Source organism: Oncorhynchus tshawytscha, unplaced genomic scaffold (assembly GCF_018296145.1).
Source record: "Oncorhynchus tshawytscha isolate Ot180627B unplaced genomic scaffold, Otsh_v2.0 Un_contig_10640_pilon_pilon, whole genome shotgun sequence".
In the NCBI taxonomy this organism is placed as follows: Eukaryota; Metazoa; Chordata; class Actinopteri; order Salmoniformes; family Salmonidae; genus Oncorhynchus; species Oncorhynchus tshawytscha.
Window position 1 is genome coordinate 25,036 of NW_024609435.1, and position 27,465 is coordinate 52,500.

The 27,465-nt window shown below is 40.8% G+C and overlaps 1 protein-coding gene across 1 annotated transcript in view; it reads right to left on the bottom strand.

Moving 5' to 3' along the window:
* Positions 1 to 27,465, bottom strand: part of LOC112242259 (collagen alpha-1(XIV) chain-like) — a gene marked incomplete at its 3' end in the record, with an annotated part of 156,901 nt that overhangs the window by 24,455 nt on the left and 104,981 nt on the right. Inside the window, 7 exon segments of the mRNA XM_042315300.1 lie at positions 420 to 578; positions 14,113 to 14,222; positions 14,588 to 14,730; positions 18,295 to 18,433; positions 21,850 to 21,888; positions 22,756 to 22,920; positions 23,281 to 23,424. Coding sequence (XP_042171234.1) covers positions 420 to 578; positions 14,113 to 14,222; positions 14,588 to 14,730; positions 18,295 to 18,433; positions 21,850 to 21,888; positions 22,756 to 22,920; positions 23,281 to 23,424 — 899 coding nt within the window.

The window sequence follows — 27,465 nt, forward strand, 5'->3', positions numbered from 1 at the left end:
CACAAAGAATTGACATCTACCTTGCATAACATTATTTGAAGTCATTTTTTCCTGTTAAACTATCTGGTTAGCTATATTATTACGCTTCACATATACGTAGCCAGCTGATAGATATGAAGGAACGAAGATCCTCTGAGATAGCAGCAGGAGAGTGTGAAACACGGTAGTATGCATATTGAGAAATACCCCATGTCATGCTTTGAAAGTCAAATGTCTTGTACATCTAGAGGTTGCTTGTCTTTGCAGGTGTGTTGACGATGTCTAGTTAGGTTTAGGGTTGAGGATTAGGAGTAGTTTAAATGAAAATAAACTCCTGCAAACTATGCTTGTTTCACTTTTGTAAAAACACAAACATTAACACCTTATGGTGATACTGTGTAAGCAGAACCAGGTGTGGTAGGTTCCTCCATCATTCTTACCGGAGCTGAGTTGTCTCTCTTCCCTCTGGATCGTACCATGCGTCCCAGTACCTCCACCCCGTCTATACTGATGTTGCCAGCTGCATTGATGGGCTTTCCTCCCACTACCTTACAGTCAACCACCACCCTGGCTGTGGTCTTACTGATCGCCATGTGGAGCTGTGGGGAGAGGAGATGGAACACCATGTTTTAAACAGACTGACACAAACCACAGTATTATCAGTCTGTGGGGAGAGGAGATGGAACACTGTGTTTTAAACCTACTGACACAAACCACAGTATTATCAGTCTGTGGGGAGAGGAGATGGAACACTGTGTTTTAAACCTACTGACACAAACCACAGTATTATCAGTCTGTGGGGAGAGGAGATGGAACACCTGTTTTAAACACTGACACAAACCACAGTATTATCAGTCTGTGGGGAGAGGAGATGGAACACCTGTTTTAAACAGACTGACACAAACCACAGTATTATCAGTCTGTGGGGAGAGGAGATGGAACACTGTGTTTTAAACAGACTGACACAAACCACAGTATTATCAGTCTGTGGGGAGAGGAGATGGAACACCTGTTTTAAACATACTGACACAAACCACAGTATTATCAGACACACTTTAACTAAAGTATATTTCATACAAAACCTACGTACATGCTTCATAAATCAAGCAAGCATACTGTATAAGGGTCCTATAACGGATCCTTGGATGTGGTGCTTTGCCGAATATGGTATAACTATCATCCAGAGAATAAATGCTGTCTCCTAACAGTCAGTCATTGGACAATATAGCAGGCGTATCAAGTCCTCAGCACTTTCATTAAAATAAACAGTAGTCCGTTGTATTAACTCAAAGTCTACAGTTATCTGTTGTAAAAGTAACAGTGAAATGCAACTCTGACTCATTCTCTGGCTTCAAAGTCCAGGTCCAAACTCTGGCGGTAGTTCAATGGTAAATCCGTCCGTAGCTGTACTCCATCTAGTCACAACCCTATCAATTGGCTGTGAGCGGGGCCAACCAATGAGAACTATTGCCCGTAATAAACAGTAAAGGTGTAATGTCCATTTTGAGTGAAATCTCTGGGTTGAGTCACCTTAAACCATTGTTCAAGAAATTGTTTCTCAAGAAATACACCACGAGTCAAAAGTTTTAGAACACCTACTCGTTCAAGGGTGAAGACATCAAAACTATGAAATAACACATATTGAATCATGTAGGAACCAAAAAAAAGTGTAACCCGCAAAAAAGTGTTAAACAAGCGGGTTGAGAGAATGCCAAGAGTGTGCAAAGCTGTCATCAAGGCAAAGGGTGGCTATTTGAAGAATCTCAAATCTCAAATATATTTTGATTTGTTTAACACTTTTTTGGTTACAACATGATTCCATATGTGTTATTTCATAGTTTTGATGTCTTCACTATTATTCTTCAATGTAGAAAATTGTAAAAAAATAAAGAAAAACTGTCACGCCCTGACCTGAGTATTCTTTGTTTTCTTTATTTGGTTAGGTCAGGGGGTGACATAGGTGATGAATGTGTTTTTCTACTGTCTAGGGGTCTTGTAGGTTTATGGGGTTGTTTATCATCTAGGTGTTTATATATGTCTATGGTTGCCTAGATTGGTTCTCAATTAGAGGCAGGTGTTTATCGTTGTCTCTGATTGGGAACCATATTTAGGCAGCCATCTTTTTTGGGGGGTATTTCATAGGTTATTGTCTATGTCTAGTTGCCTGTGTCTGCACTGTTTGTAGTATAGCGGCACGTTTGTTTAGTGTCCGCCTTCATTAAAATATAATATGTATTCAATTCACGCTGCGCCTTGGTCTCCTCCATACGAAGAACGTGACAAAAACCCTTGAATGAGTAGGTGTTGTAAAACTTTTGACCGGTAGTGTATCTCGTACAATGACTTCAAGATTTACCTGCCATGTGCAACTATCAACTTTCTCCTTGTCACAATGTACTGTAGCAATTCACAATAAATCACAGGTTTCCCAGACAGGCTACTCTGCTGTCCAGGGGTACAAAGCGGAGTTACAACCGTAAGTCTGTCAGGTGAGAGAATTGCAATCATAATGACCACGCCCCTAATAGTACCCTATTCCCTAAATAATGCCCTACTTTTGACCACTACCCAAATGAGCCCTGGTCAAAAGTAGTGCACTACACAGGGAATAGGGTGCAATTTGAGATGTAAGCAATAACATTTCCATGGAAACAGTACATCTCAGCTCCCACAGTAACAAGGCGAGGCTAATCTGAAGTTAGACAGAGTTGATATTTGTGCGTCGGAAACAGAATCCATTTGGCCGGTCTGTGACGTGTGTAATACTCTATACGCTCGTTTTAATGGGTTCTCGGAGTGAAACTATTTTCTCCAGTTCACTAGGTCTGGTTGTGTTTATACATGTCAGAGACTGTCAACGCCTAGCTGCCTGCCTGCCTGTGTTATATGGTTGGATCCAGGGGTTCAGTTCCAAATGGCACCCTATGCCCAATATAGTGCACTACTTCTGACCAGAGCCCATTACAATGTAATAGGGAATAGGGTGCCATTTGGGACACTACCCCAGGACTACTGTTGTGGGTTTAGAGACACACTTAACCCAACACACAGACAGCATATCAACCTCCTTCTCAGCTAAAGACAATTACAAGACAAAGAACCATTTTTCAAACCACCAATTGCCTGAACAAAAAAAAAATGTTTTGTCCGAACAACAAAAAGTTCAACAGTCTTCTAACGACCACTGTATCCACAAGGCCTGGGATGCATCTGAAACAGTACCATATTCCCTATTTAGTGCACTGCTTTTGACCAGAGCAAATGAGGCTCTACATAGGGAACAGGGTGCTCATTTGGGACAAAGCCCATTAATCAAACAGTGTTTATTCACAGTCTGACCAGCGTCATGGGGACAGTATCTCTGCTGTGGATGTGTCTGTATGTCTGTCTGAGAGTGACTATGAATAGGGAGGGTAGTTTAAGGGATGAACCCCATGGCCTTGATGATGATATTCAGGACAGGGACGGAGGGGACGGTGAAGAGAGGAGAATAAGAAGTAGAGAGGAGAGGAGAGATAGGAAAAGAGGAGAGGAGAGACACACACACACACACACTCAGTCCCGCGGGTCAGATGGGTCCTCTGATCAATTGTGTTATAATTCGAGTGCCAACATGATGTATTAGCCTATTTCATCCAGCGCGCTAGCTGTGTTTTTAATGCGAACGGCAAGTGTCACTGACATCCCCTCCGTTCCTCCTCGCTCCTCGCTGCTGCAATATGCAGCGCTTCATTTGTTTGCTTGCTTTTTCCATTTGAGATATCCCTGTTTTTCATCTCTGGGTTTCTAACCGTGTGTGGACTGATGGGGTTTTCTATTACAGCAGATAGGCAGAGTGCATTTCGCATCCTCTTACAAAACAGCCTTCTCCACTTTATGGGACTGACAATGACTCACAGAGGTAATAAAACAGGAAACCGATGGAGTACAGTACGGTATCACTTCAGAGTGGTAGAAAACAATATGATTCATTAGACTTCTTCAGTACGGTATCACTTCAGAGTGGTAGAAAACAATATGATTCATTAGACTTCTTCAGTACGGTATCACTTCAGAGTGGTAGAAAACAATATCCTTCATTAGACTTCTTCAGTACGGTATCACTTCAGAGTGGTAGAAAACAATATCCTTCATTAGACTTCTTTAGTACGGTATCACTTCAGAGTGGTAGAAAACAATATCCTTCATTAGACTTCTTCAGTACGGTATCACTTCAGAGTGGTAGAAAACAATATGATTCATTAGACTTCTTCAGTACGGTATCACTTCAGAGTGGTAGAAAACAATACGCTTCATTAGACTTCTTCAGTACGGTATCACTTCAGAGTGGTAGAAAACAATACGCTTCATTAGACTTCTTCAGTACGGTATCACTTCAGAGTGGTAGAAAGCAATATCCTTCATTAGACTTCTTCAGTACGGTATCACTTCAGAGTGGTAGAAAACAATACACTTCAGTAGACTTCTTCAGTACGGTATCACTTCAGAGTGGTAGAAAACTATATCCTTCATTAGACTTCTTCAGTATGGTATCACTTCAGAGTGGTAGAAAACAATATGATTCATTAGACTTCTTCAGTACGGTATCACTTCAGAGTGGTAGAAAACAATACGCTTCAGTAGACTTCTTGTCTTAGAGACTAAATACAGAGTCCAATATGAGAATCCCATCCATTCATCAACGGTGGCGTAGTTTTATTTCAACTTCCATCGCTTAAATGATTCTGCCTCAGCTAGTTTTATTGGATAATACCTCAACTATGTGAGATGTAAACTAGCCATGCTTTACTGTAATGTATGCTGGTATTAAAAGCTGTTGTATCAGCAGACTCCATCTCAAAGTATTCTAAACATTGCCACCTTGAAACCAAATGTTCTAGAAGAGAAATGCATGAAGGAGAGAGTTCTGAATCAGCACATTTCCTTACACCCCCCCCATTAGCCATTTAGGAGGATATGGAATACTTTAGCTGTTACCATGATACCAATTGGACCCCCCACCCCCACCCCCACCCTACAATACTTAAAGGTGCAATCTGCAATAGTTACTGCTGTTCAAAGGTCATTTGAAAAGTCCTTGCCTCCATATCTTACATCTCCGTATTTGAGAGGGGTTGCTTATTGTACATTCTTCCAGTCCCATCCCTAACATTTATAGCAAAAGTGTCAGAGCCGCCATTAAAGTTGGCTGAGAACTGAATTACTGATTACCCCTTTAAGTAAGGGCTGAGTTATACAATCTGCAGAAATCCCTAATAACCTTATTTCCTCAGACACGCGTTATCAGAGAGAGGGAGACAGAGAGAGACAGAGACATTGAGAGACAGAGACAGAGAGAGACAGAGACAGAGAGAAAGACAGAGAGAGACAGAGAGAGACAGAAACATACAGAGACAGAGAGAGACAGAGAGAAAGACAGAGAGAGAGAGAGACAGAGACATAGAGAGACAGAGACAGAGAGAGACAGAGAGAAAGACAGAGAGAGAGAGAGAGAGAGAGACAGAGACATAGAGAGACAGAGACAGAGAGAGAGACCGAGAGAAAGATAGAGAGAGAGAGAGAGACAGAGACAGAGAGAGACAGATAGACACAGAGAGAGACACAGAGAGACAGAGACAGACACACACACACAGAGAGAGTAACTTTTGTGTGTAATGTGTAATGTTTACTGTCACATTTTTTATTGTTCATTTCACTTTTGTTTATTATCTATTTCACTTGATTTGACAATGTTCCCATGAAAATAAAGCTCTTTGAATTGAATTGAATCGAGACAGAGAAAGAGAGACAGAGACAGAGAGAGAGAGAGAAAAAGAGTGAGAGAGAAACAGAGAGAGGGCTTTGTTTAAAAACTGTAATAACTACCCAGGACAGTATTTCTGGGGTCAGCAATATTCAGAGTGGCAATTCTCTGTTCCAGTGGATTTAGATTGTGTAAATGAGTTTCAGATGGAGGGAAGGCAGGCAGATAAACACTAAGACCCTGGCTGCCTTGACTTACCAGCCACAGCAGCAGACTGAGAAATGTGGTCCCTAATACCAGTTACCAAATCAAACATTACATAGACCAATGCCTCTGCCTCAGAAACACTGGGAGACTGAACAAAGCATTCTTATGCTAATAAACTAGAAACGAGAAGCTAGTAACCCACATAATACAGAAATAAAATCACAATGTCACAGACACTCAGGACATCACGTCATCCCCTATACGAATACTGCATACCGCTGAGCCCTGCATACCGCTGAGCCCTGCATACTGCTGAGCCCTGCATACCGCTGAGCCCTGCATACCGCTGAGCCCTGCATACCGCTGAGCCTTGCATACCGCTGAGCCCTGCATACCGCTGAGCCCTGCATACCGCTGAGCCCTGCATACCGCTGAGCCCTGCATACTGCTGAGCCCTGCATACCGCTGAGCCCTGCATGGGAGGATAGATATCACAGTTCAGTCTGTTACATTACTGTAGTCTGGATATAACATCACTCTCAGATAGATATCACAGTTCAGTCTGTTATATAACATCAACCTCAGGTAGATATCACAGTTCAGTCTGTTACATTACTGTAGTCTGGATATAACATCACTCTCAGGTAGATATCACAGTTCAGTCTGTTACATAACATCACTCTCAGATAGATATCACAGTTCAGTCTGTTACATAACATCACTCTCAAATAGATATCACAGTTCACATTACTGTAGTCTGGATATAACATCACCCTCAGATAGATATCACAGTTCAGTCTGTTACATTACTGTAGTCTGGATATAACATCACCCTCAGATAGATATCACAGTTCAGTCTGTTACATTACTGTAGTCTGGATATAACATCACTCTCAGATAGATATCACAGTTCAGTCTGTTACATAACATCACTCTCAGATAGATATCACAGTTCAGTCTGTTACATAACATCACTCTCAGATAGATATCACAGTTCAGTCTGTTACATAACATCACTCTCAGATAGATATCACAGTTCAGTCTGTTACATAAATTCACTCTCAGATAGATATCACAGTTCAGTCTGTTACATTACTGTAGTCTGGATATAACATCACCCTCAGGTAGATATCACAGTTCAGTCTGTTACATAACATCACTCTCAGATAGATATCACAGTTCAGTCTGTTACATTACTGTAGTCTGGATATAACATCACCCTCAGGTAGATATCACAGTTCAGTCTGTTACATAACATCACTCTCAGATAGATATCACAGTTCAGTCTGTTACATTACTGTAGTCTGGATATAACATCACCCTCAGGTAGATATCACAGTTCAGTCTGTTACATAACATCACTCTCAGATAGATATCACAGTCCAGTCTGTTATATAACATCCCCCTCAGGTAGATATCACAGTTCAGTCTGTTACATAACATCACCCTCAGGTAGATATCACAGTTCAGTCTGTTACATAACATCACCCTCAGGTAGATATCACAGTTCAGTCTGTTACATAACATCCCCCTCAGGTAGAGATCACAGTTCAGTCTGTTATATAACATCACCCTCAGGTAGATATCACAGTAGATATCACAGAGACCGTGTGTGTTGGGTGAACAGCATTACAACCAGATACTGTATGTACTGCAGGGAGGCAGACAGCCTCTGAACACATTAACACTATAACCAGATATGTACTGCAGGGAGGCAGACAGCCTCTGAACACTATAACCAGATATGTACTGCAGGGAGGCAGACAGCCTCTGAACACTATAACCAGATATGTACTGCAGGGAGGCAGACAGCCTCTGAACACTATAACCAGATATGTACTGCGGGGAGGCAGACAGCCTCTGAACACATTAACACTATAACCAGATATGTACTGCAGGGAGGCAGACAGTCTCTGAACACATTAACACTATAACCAGATATGTACTGCAGGGAGGCAGACAGCCTCTGAACACATTAACACTATAACCAGATATGTACTGCAGGGAGGCAGACAGCCTCTGAACACTATAACCAGATATGTACTGCAGGGAGGCAGACAGCCTCTGAACACTATAACCAGATATGTACTGCGGGGAGGCAGACAGCCTCTGAACACATTAACACTATAACCAGATATGTACTGCAGGGAGGCAGACAGCCTCTGAACACATTAACACTATAACCAGATATGTACTGCAGGGAGGCAGACAGCCTCTGAACACATTAACACTATAACCAGATATGTACTGCAGGGAGGCAGACAGCCTCTGAACACATTAACACTATAACCAGATATGTACTGCAGGGAGGCAGACAGTCTCTGAACACAATAACACTATAACCAGATATGTACTGCAGGGAGGCAGACAGCCTCTGAACACCAGATATGTACTGCAGGGAGGCAGACAGTCTCTGAACACATGAACACTATAACCAGATATGTACTGCAGGGAGGCAGACAGTCTCTGAACACATTAACACTATAACCAGATATGTACTGCAGGGAGGCAGACAGTCTCTGAACACATTAACACTATAACCAGACACAGTTGAGGTCGGAAGTTTGCATAAACTTAGGTTGGAGTCATTAAAACTTGTTTATCAACCGCTCCACAAATGTCTTGTTAACAAACTATAGTTTTGTCAAGTCGGTTAGGACATCTACATTCTGCATGACACAAGTATTTTTTTTACAACAATTGTTTACAGACAGATTACTTCACTTATAATTCAGTGTATCACAATTCCAGTGGGTCAGAAGTTCCAATTCCAGTGGGTACATACACTAAGTTGACTGTGCCTTTAAACAGCTTGGAAAATTCCAGAAAATGATGTCATGGCTTTAGAAGCTTCTGATAGGCTAATTGACATAATTTGAGTCAATTGGAGGTGTACCTGTGGATTTATTTCAAAGCCTACCTTCAAACTCAGTGCCTCTTTGCTTGACATCATGGGAAAATCAAAAGAAATCAGCCAAGACCTCAGAAAAACAATTGTAGAAGCTTGAAGAAGGCTACCTGAAACGTTTGACACAAATTAAACAATTTAAAGGCAATGCTTCCAAATACTAATTGAGTGCATGTTAACTTCTGACCCACTGGGAATGTGATGCAAGAAATAAAAGCAGAAGTAAATCATTCTCTCTACTATTATTCTGACATTTCACATTCTTAAAATTAAGTGGTGATCCTAACTGACCTAAAACAGGGAATTTTTACTTGGATTAAATGTCAGGAATTGCGAAAAAACTGAGTTTAAATGTATTTGGCTAAGGTGTATGTAAACTTCCGACTTCAACTGTATGTACTTCATTGACCTGTCAAAGGTGTTCGACACTGTTGATCATTGGGATATATACAGCCTGTCAATGGTTTATAGGCCTGGGATATATACAGCCTGTTAATGGTTTATAGGCCTGGGATATATACAGCCTGTTAATGGTTTATAGGCCTGGGATATATACAGCCTGTTAATGGTTTATAGGCCTGGGATATATACAGCCTGTCAATGGTTTATAGGCCTGGGATATATACAGCCTGTTAATGGTTTATAGGCCTGGGATATATACAGCCTGTTAATGGTTTATAGGCCTGGGATATATACAGCCTGTCAATGGTTTATAGGCCTGGGATATATACAGCCTGTTAATGGTTTATAGGCCTGGGATATATACAGCCTGTCAATGGTTTATAGGCCTGGGATATATACAGCCTGTTAATGGTTTATAGGCCTGGGATATATACAGCCTGTTTATAGGCCTGGGATATATACAGCCTGTCAATGGTTTATAGGCCTGGGATATATACAGCCTGTTAATGGTTTATAGGCCTGGGATATATACAGCCTGTTTATAGGCCTGGGATATATACAGCCTGTCAATGGTTTATAGGCCTGGGATATATACAGCCTGTTAATGGTTTATAGGCCTGGGATATATACAGCCTGTTAATGGTTTATAGGCCTGGGATATATACAGCCTGTTTATAGGCCTGGGATATATACAGCCTGTTAATGGTTTATAGGCCTGGGATATATACAGCCTGTTAATGGTTTATAGGCCTGGGATATATACAGCCTGTTAATGGTTTATAGGCCTGGGATATATACAGCCTGTTTATAGGCCTGGGATATATACAGCCTGTCAATGGTTTATAGGCCTGGGATATATACAGCCTGTTTATAGGCCTGGGATATATACAGCCTGTTAATGGTTTATAGGCCTGGGATATATACAGCCTGTTTATAGGCCTGGGATATATACAGCCTGTTAATGGTTTATAGGCCTGGGATATATACAGCCTGTTAATGGTTTATAGGCCTGGGATATATACAGCCTGTTAATGGTTTATAGGCCTGGGATATATACAGCCTGTTTATAGGCCTGGGATATATACAGCCTGTTAATGGTTTATAGGCCTGGGATATATACAGCCTGTTAATGTTTTATAGGCCTGGGATATATACAGCCTGTTAATGGTTTATAGGCCTGGGATATATACAGCCTGTTAATGGTTTATAGGCCTGGGATATATACAGCCTGTTAATGGTTTATAGGCCTGGGATATATACAGCCTGTTTATAGGCCTGGGATATATACAGCCTGTCAATGGTTTATAGGCCTGGGATATATACAGCCTGTTAATGTTTTATAGGCCTGGGATATATACAGCCTGTTAATGGTTTATAGGCCTGGGATATATACAGCCTGTTAATGGTTTATAGGCCTGGGATATATACAGCCTGTTAATGGTTTATAGGCCTGGGATATATACAGCCTGTTTATAGGCCTGGGATATATACAGCCTGTTAATGGTTTATAGGCCTGGGATATATACAGCCTGTTAATGGCTTATAGGCCTGGGATATATACAGCCTGTTAATGGTTTATAGGCCTGGGATATATACAGCCTGTTAATGGTTTATAGGCCTGGGATATATACAGCCTGTTAATGGTTTATAGGCCTGGGATATATACAGCCTGTTAATGGTTTATAGGCCTGGGATATATACAGCCTGTTAATGGTTTATAGGCCTGGGATATATACAGCCTGTTAATGGTTTATAGGCCTGGGATATATACAGCCTGTTAATGGTTTATAGGCCTGGGATATATACAGCCTGTTTATAGGCCTGGGATATATACAGCCTGTTAATGGTTTATAGGCCTGGGATATATACAGCCTGTTTATAGGCCTGGGATATATACAGCCTGTCAATGGTTTATAGGCCTGGGATATATACAGCCTGTTAATGGTTTATAGGCCTGGGATATATACAGCCTGTTAATGGCTTATAGGCCTGGGATATATACAGCCTGTTAATGTTTTATAGGCCTGGGATATATACAGCCTGTTAATGGTTTATAGGCCTGGGATATATACAGCCTGTTAATGGTTTATAGGCCTGGGATATATACAGCCTGTTAATGGTTTATAGGCCTGGGATATATACAGCCTGTTAATGGTTTATAGGCCTGGGATATATACAGCCTGTTTATAGGCCTGGGATATATACAGCCTGTTTATAGGCCTGGGATATATACAGCCTGTTAATGGCTTATAGGCCTGGGATATATACAGCCTGTTAATGGTTTATAGGCCTGGGATATATACAGCCTGTCAATGGTTTATAGGCCTGGGATATATACAGCCTGTTTATAGGCCTGGGATATATACAGCCTGTTAATGGTTTATAGGCCTGGGATATATACAGCCTGTTAATGTTTTATAGGCCTGGGATATATACAGCCTGTTAAAGGTTTCAGAATTATCTTAGCAGAAGAACTTAGGCTGTCTTAACAGATGAGGTTAAATCTGAATTATTTTAGCAACAGAACTCAGGCCATCTTAACAGATGGGGTTAAATCTGAATTATCTTAGCAACAGAACTCAGGCCATCTTAACAGATGGGGTTAAATCTGAATTATTTTAGCGATAGAACTCAGGCCATTTTAACAGATGGGGTTAAATCTGAATTATTTTAGCGATAGAACTCTGGCCATCTTAACAGATGGGGTTAAATCTGAATTATTTTAGCGATAGAACTCAGGCCATCTTAACAGATGAGGTTAAATCTGAATTATCTTAGCAACAGAACTCAGGCCATCTTAACAGATGGGGTTAAATCTGAATTATTTTAGCGATAGAACTCAGGTCATTTTAACAGATGGGGTTAAATCTGAATTATCTTAGCAGCAGAACTCAGGCCGTTTTAACAGTTGTTCTTCAGGGTTCTATTTTAGGTCCATTATTGTTCACCTATATTAATGACATAGGAAACACTGTTAATACTTGTAACATTCATCTCTATGCAGATGACACAGTTTTGTATTCCTGTGCCACCTCAGTGCAGAAGGCCATTCGTGAACTTCAGCATGACTTTGATTCAATTCAGAAATCCCTTACAGATCTTAAATGAGTTAAATTCAAGTAAGACCAAGCCCCTGCTGTTCTCTAGGTCACCAAATGTTGACCCTGAGGACCTGCATATGGGCTCTATAAATGGAGCCCAAATTGAGCTTGTTTCTCAATATAAAGTACCTGGGTGTCTGGATTGATGACAAGTTGTACTCCGTAACGCATTTAGAAAATCTGACTAAGAAGCTAAGATCCAAGATAGTAACATTTTTTTTCTAACAAAATAAATCAATTAATCATGAAAATAGGAGAAAAATTCTCCCTGTATTGGATTCTGGTGATGTTGTTTACATGCATGAGGCACAACCTCTGTTTTAAAACCTGTGGACGCCGTCTACCATTCAGCAATACATTTTATCACAGGGGACCATTTTAGGACCCGTCTGGACCAAATGTAGTCTGTATAAAATGTGCAGTTGATCTCTCTGTCTGTAAGAAGAGAGCTGCATTCTCTTTGATTTATTTACAAAGCAGTCTGACAGAAACTCCCTAGGACCCGTCAAAGAAGTCTGTATAAAAATGCAGTTGATCTCCCTGTAAGAAGAGAGCTGCATTCTTCTTTGGATTTATTTCATTCATTAAGTTAAGAATCCTCAGGTACCAAACCTGTTGTCAGGAACAGATAACACTAGAGATCCCTTCAGTCTCCATAGATTTGGGAAAATCTGCATTTAGCACTTTTTTTTGCCACTCATTTGTGGAACAATCTGCAGAGTTCAAGATACAGTTTTTATTTGTTATTATTAGTATTAGTTTACCTTTATTTAACCAGGCAAGTCAGTTAAGAACAAATTCTTATTTTCAATGACGGCCTAGGAACAGTGGGTTAACTGCCTGTTCAGGGGCAGAACGACAGATTTGTACCTTGTCAGCTCGGGGATTTGAACTTGCAACCTTTTGGTTACTAGTCCAACGCTCTAACCACTAGGCTACCCTGCCGCCTCTACACTCTAACCACTAGGCTACCCTGCCGCCTCTACACTCTAACCACTAGGCTACCCTGCCGCCCCAGTTACATGTGCTGGTGCCACTCAGACAGTTTCCATTATTAACTGAGGACCTTGAATGTGAATGCTTTTATTTTGTTATTGTGTGCTGAATTCTGTTGTTTTATACACGTGTATGATTTATTATTCTGTTTTTATTGTAATGTATACAGGGCTCTCTTGTAAAATATATTTTTAATCTCAATGTGACTCCCTGTTTAAATAAAGGTTAAATAAAATACAACATTAAAATAAAATACATTAACACTATAACCAGATATACACTGCAGGATCAGGGTCAGGGTTACATTAAGACTCAGAACAGCCAGGCACATAATGCCTATGAGAAGAGAGTCTGATGGACGGCCCTCAGACTCTCTTTGACTGCTGCAAGAAAAGTGTGTGTGTGTGTGTGTGTGTGTGTGTGTGTGTGTGTGTGTGTGTGTGTGTGTCTGTCTGTCTGTGTGTCTGTGTGTGTGTGTGTGTGTGTGTGTGTGTGTGTGTGTGTGTGTGTGTGTGTGTGTGTGTGTGTGTGCTCTCTCTTTGACTACTGTGATGGAGGAGGGGTTGGGTTGTATCTCCATTCATTCTCTGGGATCATTCTCTGACATGACTTCTACTAAATTCTCTATTTGAGAAGTCGGCATGCAACATCTTTATTAGACAGATGGAGGGCCTGAAGTTTTAGGGTACATCCCAAATGGCACCCTATTCCCTATATAGTGCACTACTTTAGACCAGAGGCCATGGATGATCTAGGGGAAGAACTAGGCTGCTGACCTTGTGGAAACTGCCATAGAACATCTTCTTGATGTCAGGCTCGTCAAAAGTGACTGTCTGGAAGTCTCCCTTGTAGTCGTAGTTGAAGAACGTCAGAGTCTTCCCACCATCTGACAGAGACAGAAACAGAGACAGACAGAAACAGAGACAGAGACAGAGACAGAAACAGAGACAGGCAGACAGAGACAGAGACAGAGACAGAAACAGAGACAGGCAGACAGACAGAGAATTAGGGACAGTACATTCTACACAAACCCACAAGCCCACATCCCAGAGTCCTCTGCCTTGGTCTTCTGTTCTGTGTGTTCAGTCTATGTCTCTCTCACACAATAGCTGGAAACTAGCCCTGCAGCCCACACACTTTTGTAAACCACAGACCTCAATTGCAGAGTATGTGATATGCAGGTTAACCTTAACCCTCATTCAAACCACAGGGCCAGGGTTCAGGAAGTGATGAGGAACAGACTGTACGTACTGTCCAGGATGACCCCAACCAGGGGTTCATTGTCTTTGTTGAGGATCTCCCACAATGCAAAGGGCTCCTGGGGGGTGTCTGGTAGCAGGCGGAACAGGAAGGTGATGGTGTAGTCAGAGGGCAAACCTTCTGGGTGGAGGTACCTGAGACAGACAGACAGACAGACAGACAGACAGACAGACAGACAGACAGACAGACAGACAGACAGACAGACAGACAGACAGACAGACAGACAGACAGACAGGGTTACTTAACTGGCAGACAGATAATGTGAATGGTTCAAGATGGCGGTTGGCAAATCCTATGCCTACACTGTAATGGGAAACTGTAATTCAAACAGTCGTTTCAGTGTAACCCTAAGCCTAAACCTTTCCAGTCTAACCCTAACCCTCTCCAGTCTAACCCTAACCCTCTCCAGTCTAACCCTAACCCTCTCCAGTCTAACCCTAAACCTTTCCAGTGTAATCCTAACCCTCTCCAGTCTAACCCTAACCCTCTCCAGTCTAACCCTAACCCTTTCCAGTCTAACCCTAACCCTCTCCAGTCTAACCCTAACCCTCTCCAGTCTAATCCTAACCCTCTCCAGTCTAACCCTAACCCTCTCCAGTCTAATCCTAACCCTCTCCAGTCTAATCCTAACCCTCTCCAGTGTAACCCTAACCTTAACCCTCTCCAATCAGGAATTCCTGATGTCTGATACAGACTAATGGGAAGTCCTGATACCTGATGCAGACTAATGGGAAGTCCTGATACCTGATACAGACTAATGGGAAGTCCTGATACCTGATACAGACTAATGGGAAGTCCTGATACCTGATACAGACTAATGGGAAGTCCTGATACCTGATACTGACTAATGGGAAGTCCTGATACCTGATACAGACTAATGGGAAGTCCTGATACCTGATGCAGAGTAATGGGAAGTCCTGATACCTGATATCTGATACAGAGTAATGGGAAGTCCTGATACCTGATGCAGAGTAATGGGAAGTCCTGATATCTGATGCAGAGTAATGGGAAGTCCTGATACCTGATGCAGAGTAATGGGAAGTCCTGATACCTGATGCAGACTAATGGGGGAAGTCCTGATACCTGATATCTGATACAGAGTAATGGGAAGTCCTGATACCTGATGCAGAGTAATGGGAAGTCCTGATATCTGATGCAGAGTAATGGGAAGTCCTGATATCTGATATCTGATACAGAGTAATGGGAAGTCCTGATACCTGATGCAGAGTAATGGGAAGTCCTGATACCTGATATCTGATACAGAGTAATGGGAAGTCCTGATACCTGATGCAGAGTAATGGGAAGTCCTGATACCTGATGCAGAGTAATGGGAAGTCCTGATACCTGATATCTGATACAGAGTAATGGGAAGTCCTGATACCTGATGCAGAGTAATGGGAAGTCCTGATATCTGATGCAGAGTAATGGGAAGTCCTGATATCTGATATCTGATGCAGAGTAATGGGAAGTCCTGATACCTGATACAGACTAATGGGAAGTCCTGATATCTGATGCAGAGTAATGGGAAGTCCTGATATCTGATGCAGAGTAATGGGAAGTCCTGATACCTGATGCAGAGTAATGGGAAGTCCTGATACCTGATACCTGATGCAGAGTAATGGGAAGTCCTGATACCTGATACCTGATGCAGAGTAATGGGAAGTCCTGATATCTGATACAGAGTAATGGGAAGTCCTGATATCTGATACAGAGTAATGGGAAGTCCTGATATCTGATACCTGATGCAGAGTAATGGGAAGTCCTGATACCTGATACCTGATGCAGAGTAATGGGAAGTCCTGATACCTGATGCAGAGTAATGGGAAGTCCTGATATCTGATACCTGATGCAGAGTAATGGGAAGTCCTGATATCTGATACCTGATGCAGAGTAATGGGAAGTCCTGATACCTGATGCAGAGTAATGGGAAGTCCTGATACCTGATGCAGATTAATGGGAAGTCCTGATATCTGATACCTGATGCAGATTAATGGGAAGTCCTGATACCTGATGCAGAGTAAAGGGAAGTCCTGATATCTGATACCTGATGCAGATTAATGGGAAGTCCTGATATCTGATACCTGATGCAGAGTAATGGGAAGTCCTGATACCTGATGCAGAGTAATGGGAAGTCCTGAAACCTGATACCTGATGCAGAGTAATGGGAAGTCCTGAAACCTGATACCTGATGCAGAGTAATGGGAAGTCCTGATATCTGATACCTGATGCAGATTAATGGGAAGTCCTGATACCTGATACCTGATGCAGAGTAATGGGAAGTCCTGAAACCTGATACCTGATGCAGAGTAATGGGAAGTCCTGATATCTGATGCAGAGTAATGGGAAGTCCTGATACCTGATGCAGATTAATGGGAAGTCCTGATATCTGATATCTGATGCAGAGTAATGGGAAGTCCTGATACCTGATGCAGAGTAATGGGAAGTCCTGATATCTGATATCTGATGCAGAGTAATGGGAAGTCCTGATACCTGATGCAGAGTAATGGGAAGTCCTGATACCTGATGCAGAGTAATGGGAAGTCCTGATATCTGATACCTGATGCAGATTAATGGGAAGTCCTGATACCTGATACCTGATGCAGAGTAATGGGAAGTCCTGAAACCTGATACCTGATACAGAGTAATGGGAAGTTCATTTGACTGACTTATCTTACCTTCACACAACAAATGCCATAACGGCCCTTCTGATTACATTATATACTATATACATTATCTAGTATGTGACTGGGTGATGCTTGGATATGGGCCGTGGTGTTTGCAGGTCACCCTGAAGACATCATTTAGAGGTGCTGAGTCCCTCCACTGCAATAACACAATCCCCTCTGAACATTATGAAAGTAGAAGTCTAAACTAAATATTATCCTCAGCAGGAGTAGAGCTACATCTGTCACACACACACACACACACACACACACACACACACACACACACACACACACACACACACACACACACACACACACACACACACACACACACACACACACACACACACACACACACACACACACACACACACACACACACACACACACACACCACATGTGATTAGACTCCCCTAAGTGATTTTCATTGGCAATAACTTTGCATTGTTTGAGGGACCTTGAAAATAACTGGCTGCTATTTCAAAGAGCTCTGGTGTTTGTCTTCGTTTTGAAGTACAAGTCTCCTACTAGCTACTGGGGTTGACCCTCCCCTGATGTTTTAAAGTACAAGTTTCCCATAGAGGATGAGGAAGGCCCCTCTAGGAGGAGGACAAGGACAGTTCAAGAACAACCTCTTCCTCCAGGCATAGACACGTCTGTGTATCTGAAAGGATTGGATGGGTACAAGCGATTCTGTATGGCAAAACTTCCACCTGACCTATCAGAGGGAAACTTCCACCTGACCTATCAGAGAGAAACTTCCACCTGACCTATCAGAGAGAAACTTCCACCTGACCTATCAGAGGGAAACTTCCACCTGACCTATCAGAGAGAAACTTCCACCTGACCTATCAGAGGGAAACTTCCACCTGACCTATCATTTGGGGAAGCTGTTGGAGTATTTTCCAGGAATAATATGCCAAGAGTGGACACTGGAGGAGAGAGTGAGCTCAGTGTGGACCCTAGCTGATCTTCTACCTCTCATCGCCATGACAACCACACTGACAAAACACAGAACCTAGTAGAACCTACTTGGTGGGCTGTGAGACCAGGGCGTCTTTGTGCAGTCTGTAGCAGGGGAAGCTGTTGAAGGAGCCTGGTTCCAGGGACACTCCCTCTACGTTACTGTACTCCTTCTCTACCAGGCCAAACATGTCCATCATCCTGAAGCCTAAGGAGGGAAGGAGCAGAACACACATCTATGCTATAACCACTCCATAGAGAATCATAGAGAACCACAGAGAACCATAGAGAACAACAAAGAACCATAGAGAACAACAGAGAACCATAGAGAACAACAAATAACCATAGAAAACAACAAAGAACCATAGAAAACCATAGAGAACAACAGAGAACCATAGAGAACCATACAGAACCATAAAGAACATAAAGAACCACAGAGAACAACAAAGGACCATAGAGAACAATAGAGAACAACAAAGAACCACAGAGAACAACAAAGGACCATAGAGAACAATAGAGAACAACAAAGAACCACAGAGAACAACAAATAACAATAGAGAACCATATAGAATAACAAAGAACCATAGAGAGCCATAGAGAACAAAAAAACATAGAGAACAACAGAGAACCATAGAGAACAATAGAGAACAACAGAGAACCATAGAGAACAATAGAGAACCATAGAGAACAACAGAGAACCATAGAGAACAATAGAGAACCATAGAGAACAACAAAGAACCATAGAGAACCATAGAGAACCACAGAGAACCATAGAGAACAACAAATAACCATAGAGAACAACAGAGAACCATAGAGAACAACAGAGAACCATAGAGAACAACAAAGAACCATAGAGAGCCATAGAGAACCATTGAGAACCACTGAGAACCATAGAGAACTATAGGGAACCATAGAGAACAACAGAGAACCATAGAGAACCACAGAGAACCATAGAGAACCATAGAGAACAACAGAGAACCATAGAGAACCATAGAGAACAACACAGAACCATAGAGAACCATAGAGAACAACAGAGAACCATAGAGAACCATAGAGAACAACACAGAACCATAGAGAACCGTAGAGAACAACACAGAACCATAGAGAACAACACAGAACCATAGAGAACCGTAGAGAACAACACAGAACCATAGAGAACAACAGAGAACCATAGAGAACAAACAGAACAGAACCATAGAGAACAGAACCATAGTAGAGAACAACACAGAACAACAGAACCATAGAGAACCACAGAACCATAGAGAACCGTAGAGAACAACACAGAACCATAGAGAACCATAGAGAACAACACAGAACCATAGAGAACCGTAGAGAACAACACAGAACCATAGAGAACCGTAGAGATAATAGAATACTAGAATAAAATGGTACACATTTTTATCTTCAAGCAACAAAATGGGCCGAGGTAGTAAATACTGTTTAGGTGCTGGATATATACAGAGTAATAATAATGTCATTCTGTCAACCAGTCTCCCTCTGGATAGTATTTCCTATCCCCACCCGGCGAAGGAAAGGAGAACTCTGTCAAAAATCCTATGAGAAACAGTGACATTCACTCTGAATGTCCAAAAATGATGAATTCCATATTGGTCTTTCACAGGCAGGCCAACCCAAGCTGTACTGTGCAGTAGGATAATAGTAGGTCTACTATTGAAACAGATAAATGAGGCTGTCAACTGAGTCAGGAATTCACAGGTTTCAGATCTTTTTTTTCCTCCTTCAGGTTTTCGCTCTTAAAGTCACACTTTCTTACTATAACAACAACAGAATTGGATGTTCTAAGCCCATAACAATGCCTTAAGCACATCAGGAGAACACTTTTGAGGTCTGAGAAAAAGCAAAGAAATTTATATTTTTGAGTGTAGTTACCCTTTAATTTAAGTGGTTAGCTGTGTTTCCACAGCACATGAGATGGATTGATGTAAATAATCATGATATCATTCTGCCAGGCAGGCATAGGCTACTTTGTAGCAGGTAACATTTCATTGAGAAGGTTTTTGGCAAAGCCTTACCATCAATCAGAAGACGTTTAGGACTGTCATCAGCTTCGCTATATTTTTCCTGTTCTTTAAATGTTTAAAACTGGACATTTAACTTCATATTATGAGGCATGTCTTGCCTCCCTTTGAAGCAGTTTAAAGACTAAAACGGGGAAAAAAAATTAAACATTTGAAGCTTAACATTGTGATGTGTTCCATCAGCCTTATTGACACGGTGTATACCCTCCACTACACTACTTTTACGTGCATCGTAGGGATTAAGAAGTGAGTACACACAATGCCCAGTATTAGATACGGTGGTACACAGTGTATACCCTCCACTACACTACCTTGATGCGCATCGTAGGGATTAAGAAGTGAGTACACGCAATGCCCAGTATTAGATACGGTGGTACACGGTGTATACCCTCAACTACACTACCTTGATGCGCATCGTAGGGATTAAGAAGTGAGTATACACAATGCCCAGTATTAGATACGGTAGTACACGGTGTATACCCTCAACTACACTACCTTGATGCGCACCGTAGGGATTAAGAAGTGAGTACACACAATGCCCAGTATTAGATACGGTGGTACACGGTGTATACCCTCCACTACACTACTTTGACGTGCATCGTAGGGATTAAGAAGTGAGTACACACAATGCCCAGTATTAGATACGGTGGTACACAGTGTATACCCTCCACTACACTACGTTGATGCGCATCGTAGGGATTAAGAAGTGAGTACACACAATGCCCAGTATTAGATACGGTGGTACACGGTGTATACCCTCAACTACACTACCTTGATGCGCATCGTAGGGATTAAGAAGTGAGTACACACAATGCCCAGTATTAGATACGGTGGTACACGGTGTATACCCTCCACTACACTACCTTGGTGCGCACCGTAGGGATTAAAAAGTGAGTACACACAATGCCCAGTATTAGATACGGTGGTACACGGTGTATACCCTCAACTACACTCTTGATGCGCACTACACTAGTGTATACCCTCCACTACACTACCTTGGTGCGCACCGTAGGGATTAAAAAGTGAGTACACACAATGCCCAGTATTAGATACGGTGGTACACGGTGTATACCCTCAACTACACTACCTTGATGCGCATCGTAGGGATTAAGAAGTGAGTACACACAATGCCCAGTATTAGATACGGTGGTACACAGTGTATACCCTCCACTACACTACTTTGATGCGCATCGTAGGGATTAAGAAGTGAGTACACACAATGCCCAGTATTAGATACGGTGGTACACGGTGTATACCCTCCACTACACTACCTTGATGCGCATCGTAGGGATTAAGAAGTGAGTACACACAATGCCCAGTATTAGATACGGTGGTACACGGTGTATACCCTCCACTACACTCTGACTCTATGTAACTCCGTCTGACTGGATTTGAACCAGAATCACGTGGCAGATGACACGTTGCTCCTGACAACAGACAGGGACACGGAGTCTCTCCCGTGAATGAATGAAGTGGGATCAGACAATCCACATTGACTGTAGATTGAGAGGGGTTTATCTCAATAGGGATACACATTCTATGACTATAAAGCAGTAACCAGCTGTACGTGTTTTACATAGTTTACCTGCCATGGTGTTGCCTCTCATCAGAACCGATGGACAAGCTAAAAACAAGATGGATGAAAGGGTTGGTTAAATAATGAACAGGATATGAATCACTGTCATTTCATCATGAATCAAGATCCTCTTATTAAGATTTAAATGTGGATGAATCCTCTTCTTTGTAATAATAACTAATCCATTAAACCACATGACCAAACCTACCATCTGTCTCTATTCTACAGTAGATTATATCAATTCTGGAGACCACATGACCAAACCTACCATCTGTCTCTATTCTACAGTAGATTATATCAGTTGACCAAACCTACCATCTGTCTCTATTCTACAGTAGATTATATCAGTTGACCAAACCTACCATCTGTCTCTATTCTACAGTAGATTATATCAGTTGACCAAACCTACCATCTGTCTCTATTCTACAGTAGATTATATCAGTTGACCAAACCTACCATCTGTCTCTATTCTACAGTAGATTATATCAGTTGACCAAACCTACCATCTGTCTCTATTCTACAGTAGATTATATCAATTGACCAAACCTACCATCTGTCTCTATTCTACAGTAGATTATATCAATTGACCAAACCTACCATCTGTCTCTATTCTACAGTAGATTATATCAGATGACCAAACCTACCATCTGTCTCTATTCTACAGTAGATTATATCAGTTGACCAAACCTACCATCTGTCTCTATTCTACAGTAGATTATATCAGTTGACCAAACCTACCATCTGTCTCTATTCTACAGTAGATTATATCAGTTGACCAAACCTACCATCTGTCTCTATTCTACAGTAGATTATATCAGTTGACCAAACCTACCATCTGTCTCTATTCTACAGTAGATTATATCAGTTCTGGAACATTCTTCCAATGGCAGCTACTTCAGTTCTGGCGGTACTTACTGGCAGTGGCAGCCTCACACACAAAAGTGATCAGCTGCTCCTCAATTTTCTTGACAGCATCCAAATCGTCCACAAAGAAGACGTGTCTGTCGCTGGGTTTGCTGGCGATGTTCACCAACTCTCCGTAGTCCGCATCAGCAAAGCCGATGGCAAAGATGATGTAGCCTTCAAAGGACATACATTGTTAAGATTTGAAAACAATATTTTGTTTTTCTTCAGCAATAAAGCAAAACAATTCCAAGGAAACTATTTGATTGGCCTATCTTACCACTCTCTGACTTGCTAAGTGACCCTTCTACCACAAACATATTTCTCTCTAAGTTTTGTTTTTGGGTTGAGAGCCATGAATAGTTCTGTTACAACAATATAATACAATGGAATAGTGTATTGTCCTCAGAGGAAGAAACATGGGTTTTATCCAAAATAACACCCTATTCCCTAGTCCCACACTACTTTTGGCCAGAGTAGTGCACTATACAGTACAGAGAATAGGGCACTATTTGGGACTCACACTATGCCACTAACCTTCCATCTGCATCTCCTTGGAGACCTTGTTGACGTCGTCTTGGGAACGGCCATCGGTGAGGACCACCAGTACCTTAGGAACCCCCCTCCTCACTCCTCCCTCTGAGGTGAAGATAGATTCCTTCACATGCTTAATGGCCCGGCCTGGATGGATAGGGACATAGAGTTATATTTCTATGGATAGATCATATCTACACATCACAGTATGTTGTTAATGTGTGGATGACTATCAGACCATATCTATACAGCCTGTTGTTAATGTATGGATGACTATCAGACCATATCTATACAGCCTGTTGTTAATGTATGGATGACTATCAGACCATATCTATACAGCCTGTTGTTAATGTATGGATGACTATCAGACCATATCTATACAGCCTGTTGTTAATGTGTGGATGACTATCAGACCATATCTATACAGCCTGTTGTTAATGTATGGATGACTATCAGACCATATCTATACAGCCTGTTGTTAATGTGTGGATGACTATCAGACCATATCTATACAGCCTGTTGTTAATGTGTGGATGACTATCAGACCATATCTATACAGCCTGTTGTTAATGTATGGATGACTATCAGACCATATCTATACAGCCTGTTGTTAATGTATGGATGACTATCAGACCATATCTATACAGCCTGTTGTTAATGTATGGATGACTATCAGACCATATCTATACAGCCTGTCAGACCATATCTATACAGCCTGTTGTTAATGTGGATGACTATCAGACCATATCTATACAGCCTGTTGTTAATGTATGGATGACTATCAGACCATATCTATACAGCCTGTTGTTAATGTATGGATGACTATCAGACCATCTATACAGCCTATACAGCCTGTTGTTAATGTATGGATGACTATCAGACCATATCTATACAGCCTGTTGTTAATGTGTGGATGACTATCAGACCATATCTATACAGCCTGTTGTTAATGTATGGATGTCAGACCATATCTATACAGCCTGTTGTTAATGTGTGGATGACTATCAGACCATATCTATACAGCCTGTTGTTAATGTATGGATGACTATCAGACCATATCTATACAGCCTGACTATCAGACCTATACAGCCTGTTGTTAATGTATGGATGACTATCAGACCATATCTATACAGCCTGTTGTTAATGTATGGATGACTATCAGACCATATCTATACAGCCTGTTGTTAATGTGTGGATGACTATCAGACCATATCTATACAGCCTGTTGTTAATGTATGGATGACTATCAGACCATATCTATACAGCCTGTTGTTAATGTATGGATGACTATCAGACCTGTTGTTAATGTATGGATGACTATCAGACCATATCTATACAGCCTGTGGATGACTATCAGACCATTACATGTGTATGGATGACTATCAGACCATATCTATACAGCCTGTTGTTAATGTGTGGATGACTATCAGACCATATCTATACAGCCTGTTGTTAATGTGTGGATGACTATCAGACCATATCTATACAGCCTGTTGTTAATGTGTGGATGACTATCAGACCATATCTATACAGCCTGTTGTAATGTAATATCTATACAGCCTGGATGACTATCAGACCATATCTATACAGCCTGTTGTTAATGTGTGGATGACTATCAGACCATATCTATACAGCCTGTTGTTAATGTGTGGATGACTATCAGACCATATCTATACAGCCTGTGGATGACTATCAGACCATATCTATACAGCCTGTTGTTAATGTGTGGATGACTATCAGACCATATCTATACAGCCTGTTGTTAATGTGTGGATGACTATCAGACCATATCTATACAGCCTGTTGTTAATGTGTGGATGACTATCAGACCATATCTATACAGCCTGTTGTTAATGTGTGGATGACTATCAGACCATATCTATACAGCCTGTTGTTAATGTGTGGATGACTATCAGACCATATCTATACAGCCTGTTGTTAATGTATGGATGACTATCAGACCATATCTATACAGCCTGTTGTTAATGTATGGATGACTATCAGACCATATCTATACAGCCTGTTGTTAATGTGTGGACGACTATCAGACCATATCTATACAGCCTGTTGTTAATATATGGATGACTAGCAGACCATATATGTGGATGGATAGGGAAGACAGGCACATCAGGAGCAACTAATAATAATAATAACATGAATAATAATAGTATTAATAACAATAATAATGACAATAATAATAGTATTAATAACAGTAATAATAACAATAAAAATAAAAATAATAATAAAGACAATAACAGTAATAATAACATCAATAATAGTAATAATAACAGTAATATAATAACAGTAATAATAACAATAACAGTAATAATTACAGTACTACTAATAACAGTAATAATAATAATAACAGTAATAATAATAATAAATAACAATAATAATAGCAGTAATAATAAGAACAATAGTAATAATAACAGTAATAATAATAAGAACAATAATAACAATAATAACAGTAATAATAATAAGAACAATAATAACAATAATAACAATAAGAACAATAATAACAATAATAACAATAATAATAATAATAACAATAATAACAATAATAATAATAACATTAATAATAATAATAATAACAATAATAACAATAATAGTCATACCAGTCATAATAACAGTAGTATTAATAATAGTAATAACATTAATAATAGTAATACTAGTAATAATAATAATAATAATAATAATAGTAATACTAGTAATAATAACAGTAATAATAATAATAGTCATAAGAACAGTAGTAGTAATAATAATAATAACATTAATAATAGTAATAATAATAATAATAACAATAATAGTCATACTAGTCATAATAACAGTAGTAATAATAACAGTAATAATAATAACATTAATAATAGTAATACTAGTAATAATAATAATAACATTAATAATAGTAATACTAGTAATAATAATAATAACATTAATAATAGTAATACTAGTAATAATAATAATAATAGTAATACTAGTAATAATAACAGTAATAATAATAATAGTCATAATAACAGTAATAACAATAATAATAATAACATTAATAATAGTAATACTAGTAATAATAACAATAATAACATGAATAATAATAATGATATATGATCTATCATAACTAATCTAGCTAGACTGTTTAATGAATGGCTGTCAGGGGAGACAACCCTGTTCCTGGAGTGCTGCAACTAAGCACCACACCTGACCAACTGAGCTAATCGATTAGGTCAGTTCAGCCTAAATTCAACACACCTGGTCTTCCTGGTTGATTAAATCCCAAACCTGCGGCCCTCCAGGACCAGGGCTGCCTGCCACTGATTTATTGCATTCGGGAGATGCTAATAGAGGAAATCTGATAGGACACATTAAACAAAGAAAGAGGAGGCTGTCTTATCTATTCTAAAACCTTGACAGAGACTAAAATCGCCCTAGATCATTAGCCCTATTGTGGGCATCGGAGTGGTCCGTAGAGAGGACGAACAGAGCAGAAGCAGGTGGGGATCATTGCGAGTCTTTTTTCTTTACCAATGTGCATGTCTAATATCTCTCTGATGTCTAAGGTCATTCCGTAATAGCAGCTTTTTAAAACAGCCTCCCTGGGATGTCTCTGAATAAAATATGTCTTGCATGGCTGAGGCACTACCAGGGTACTTTGTATCATCTAATATGGAGACAGAGGATGGCTGAGCAGCTTGCTGGATGGCCATCCATCCCTCTCCCTCCCTCTCCCTCACCATCTCTTTCTCTCTTTTGCCCTCTCTCTCTAGCTCCCTTTTAACTCTCCCTCTTCTCTCTCTCTCTCTCTCTCTCTCCCCTTCTCTCTCCCCCTCCTCTCTCTCTCCCCTTCTCCCTCTCTCTCTCTATCCCTCTTTTTCTCAGCTGTCTCTGTGAGCTTTATTAAAGTGCCTTTCAGTGAAGATGAATGACAGGCAGAGCTAGTGAACATCAGTCTTGTACCAGGGAGAGTTATGTCTGTTTCAGCATGGTATTATATTAAACAGAGGTCAAATTGGAATCACAATATCCATCCAGCCAGGCATGAAGACATGCTGGCCTCTATCACTGTGGAGAGTGTTGTGGTAGACGGTGTGTGTGTGTTTGTTTGTGTGTGCGGCTGCCAGGGTCCTGAGTGGAATATCACACCATCAATCAAATGCTGTCCATCTCAGACGTGTGTGAAATGTGTTTCTTGTACATAAA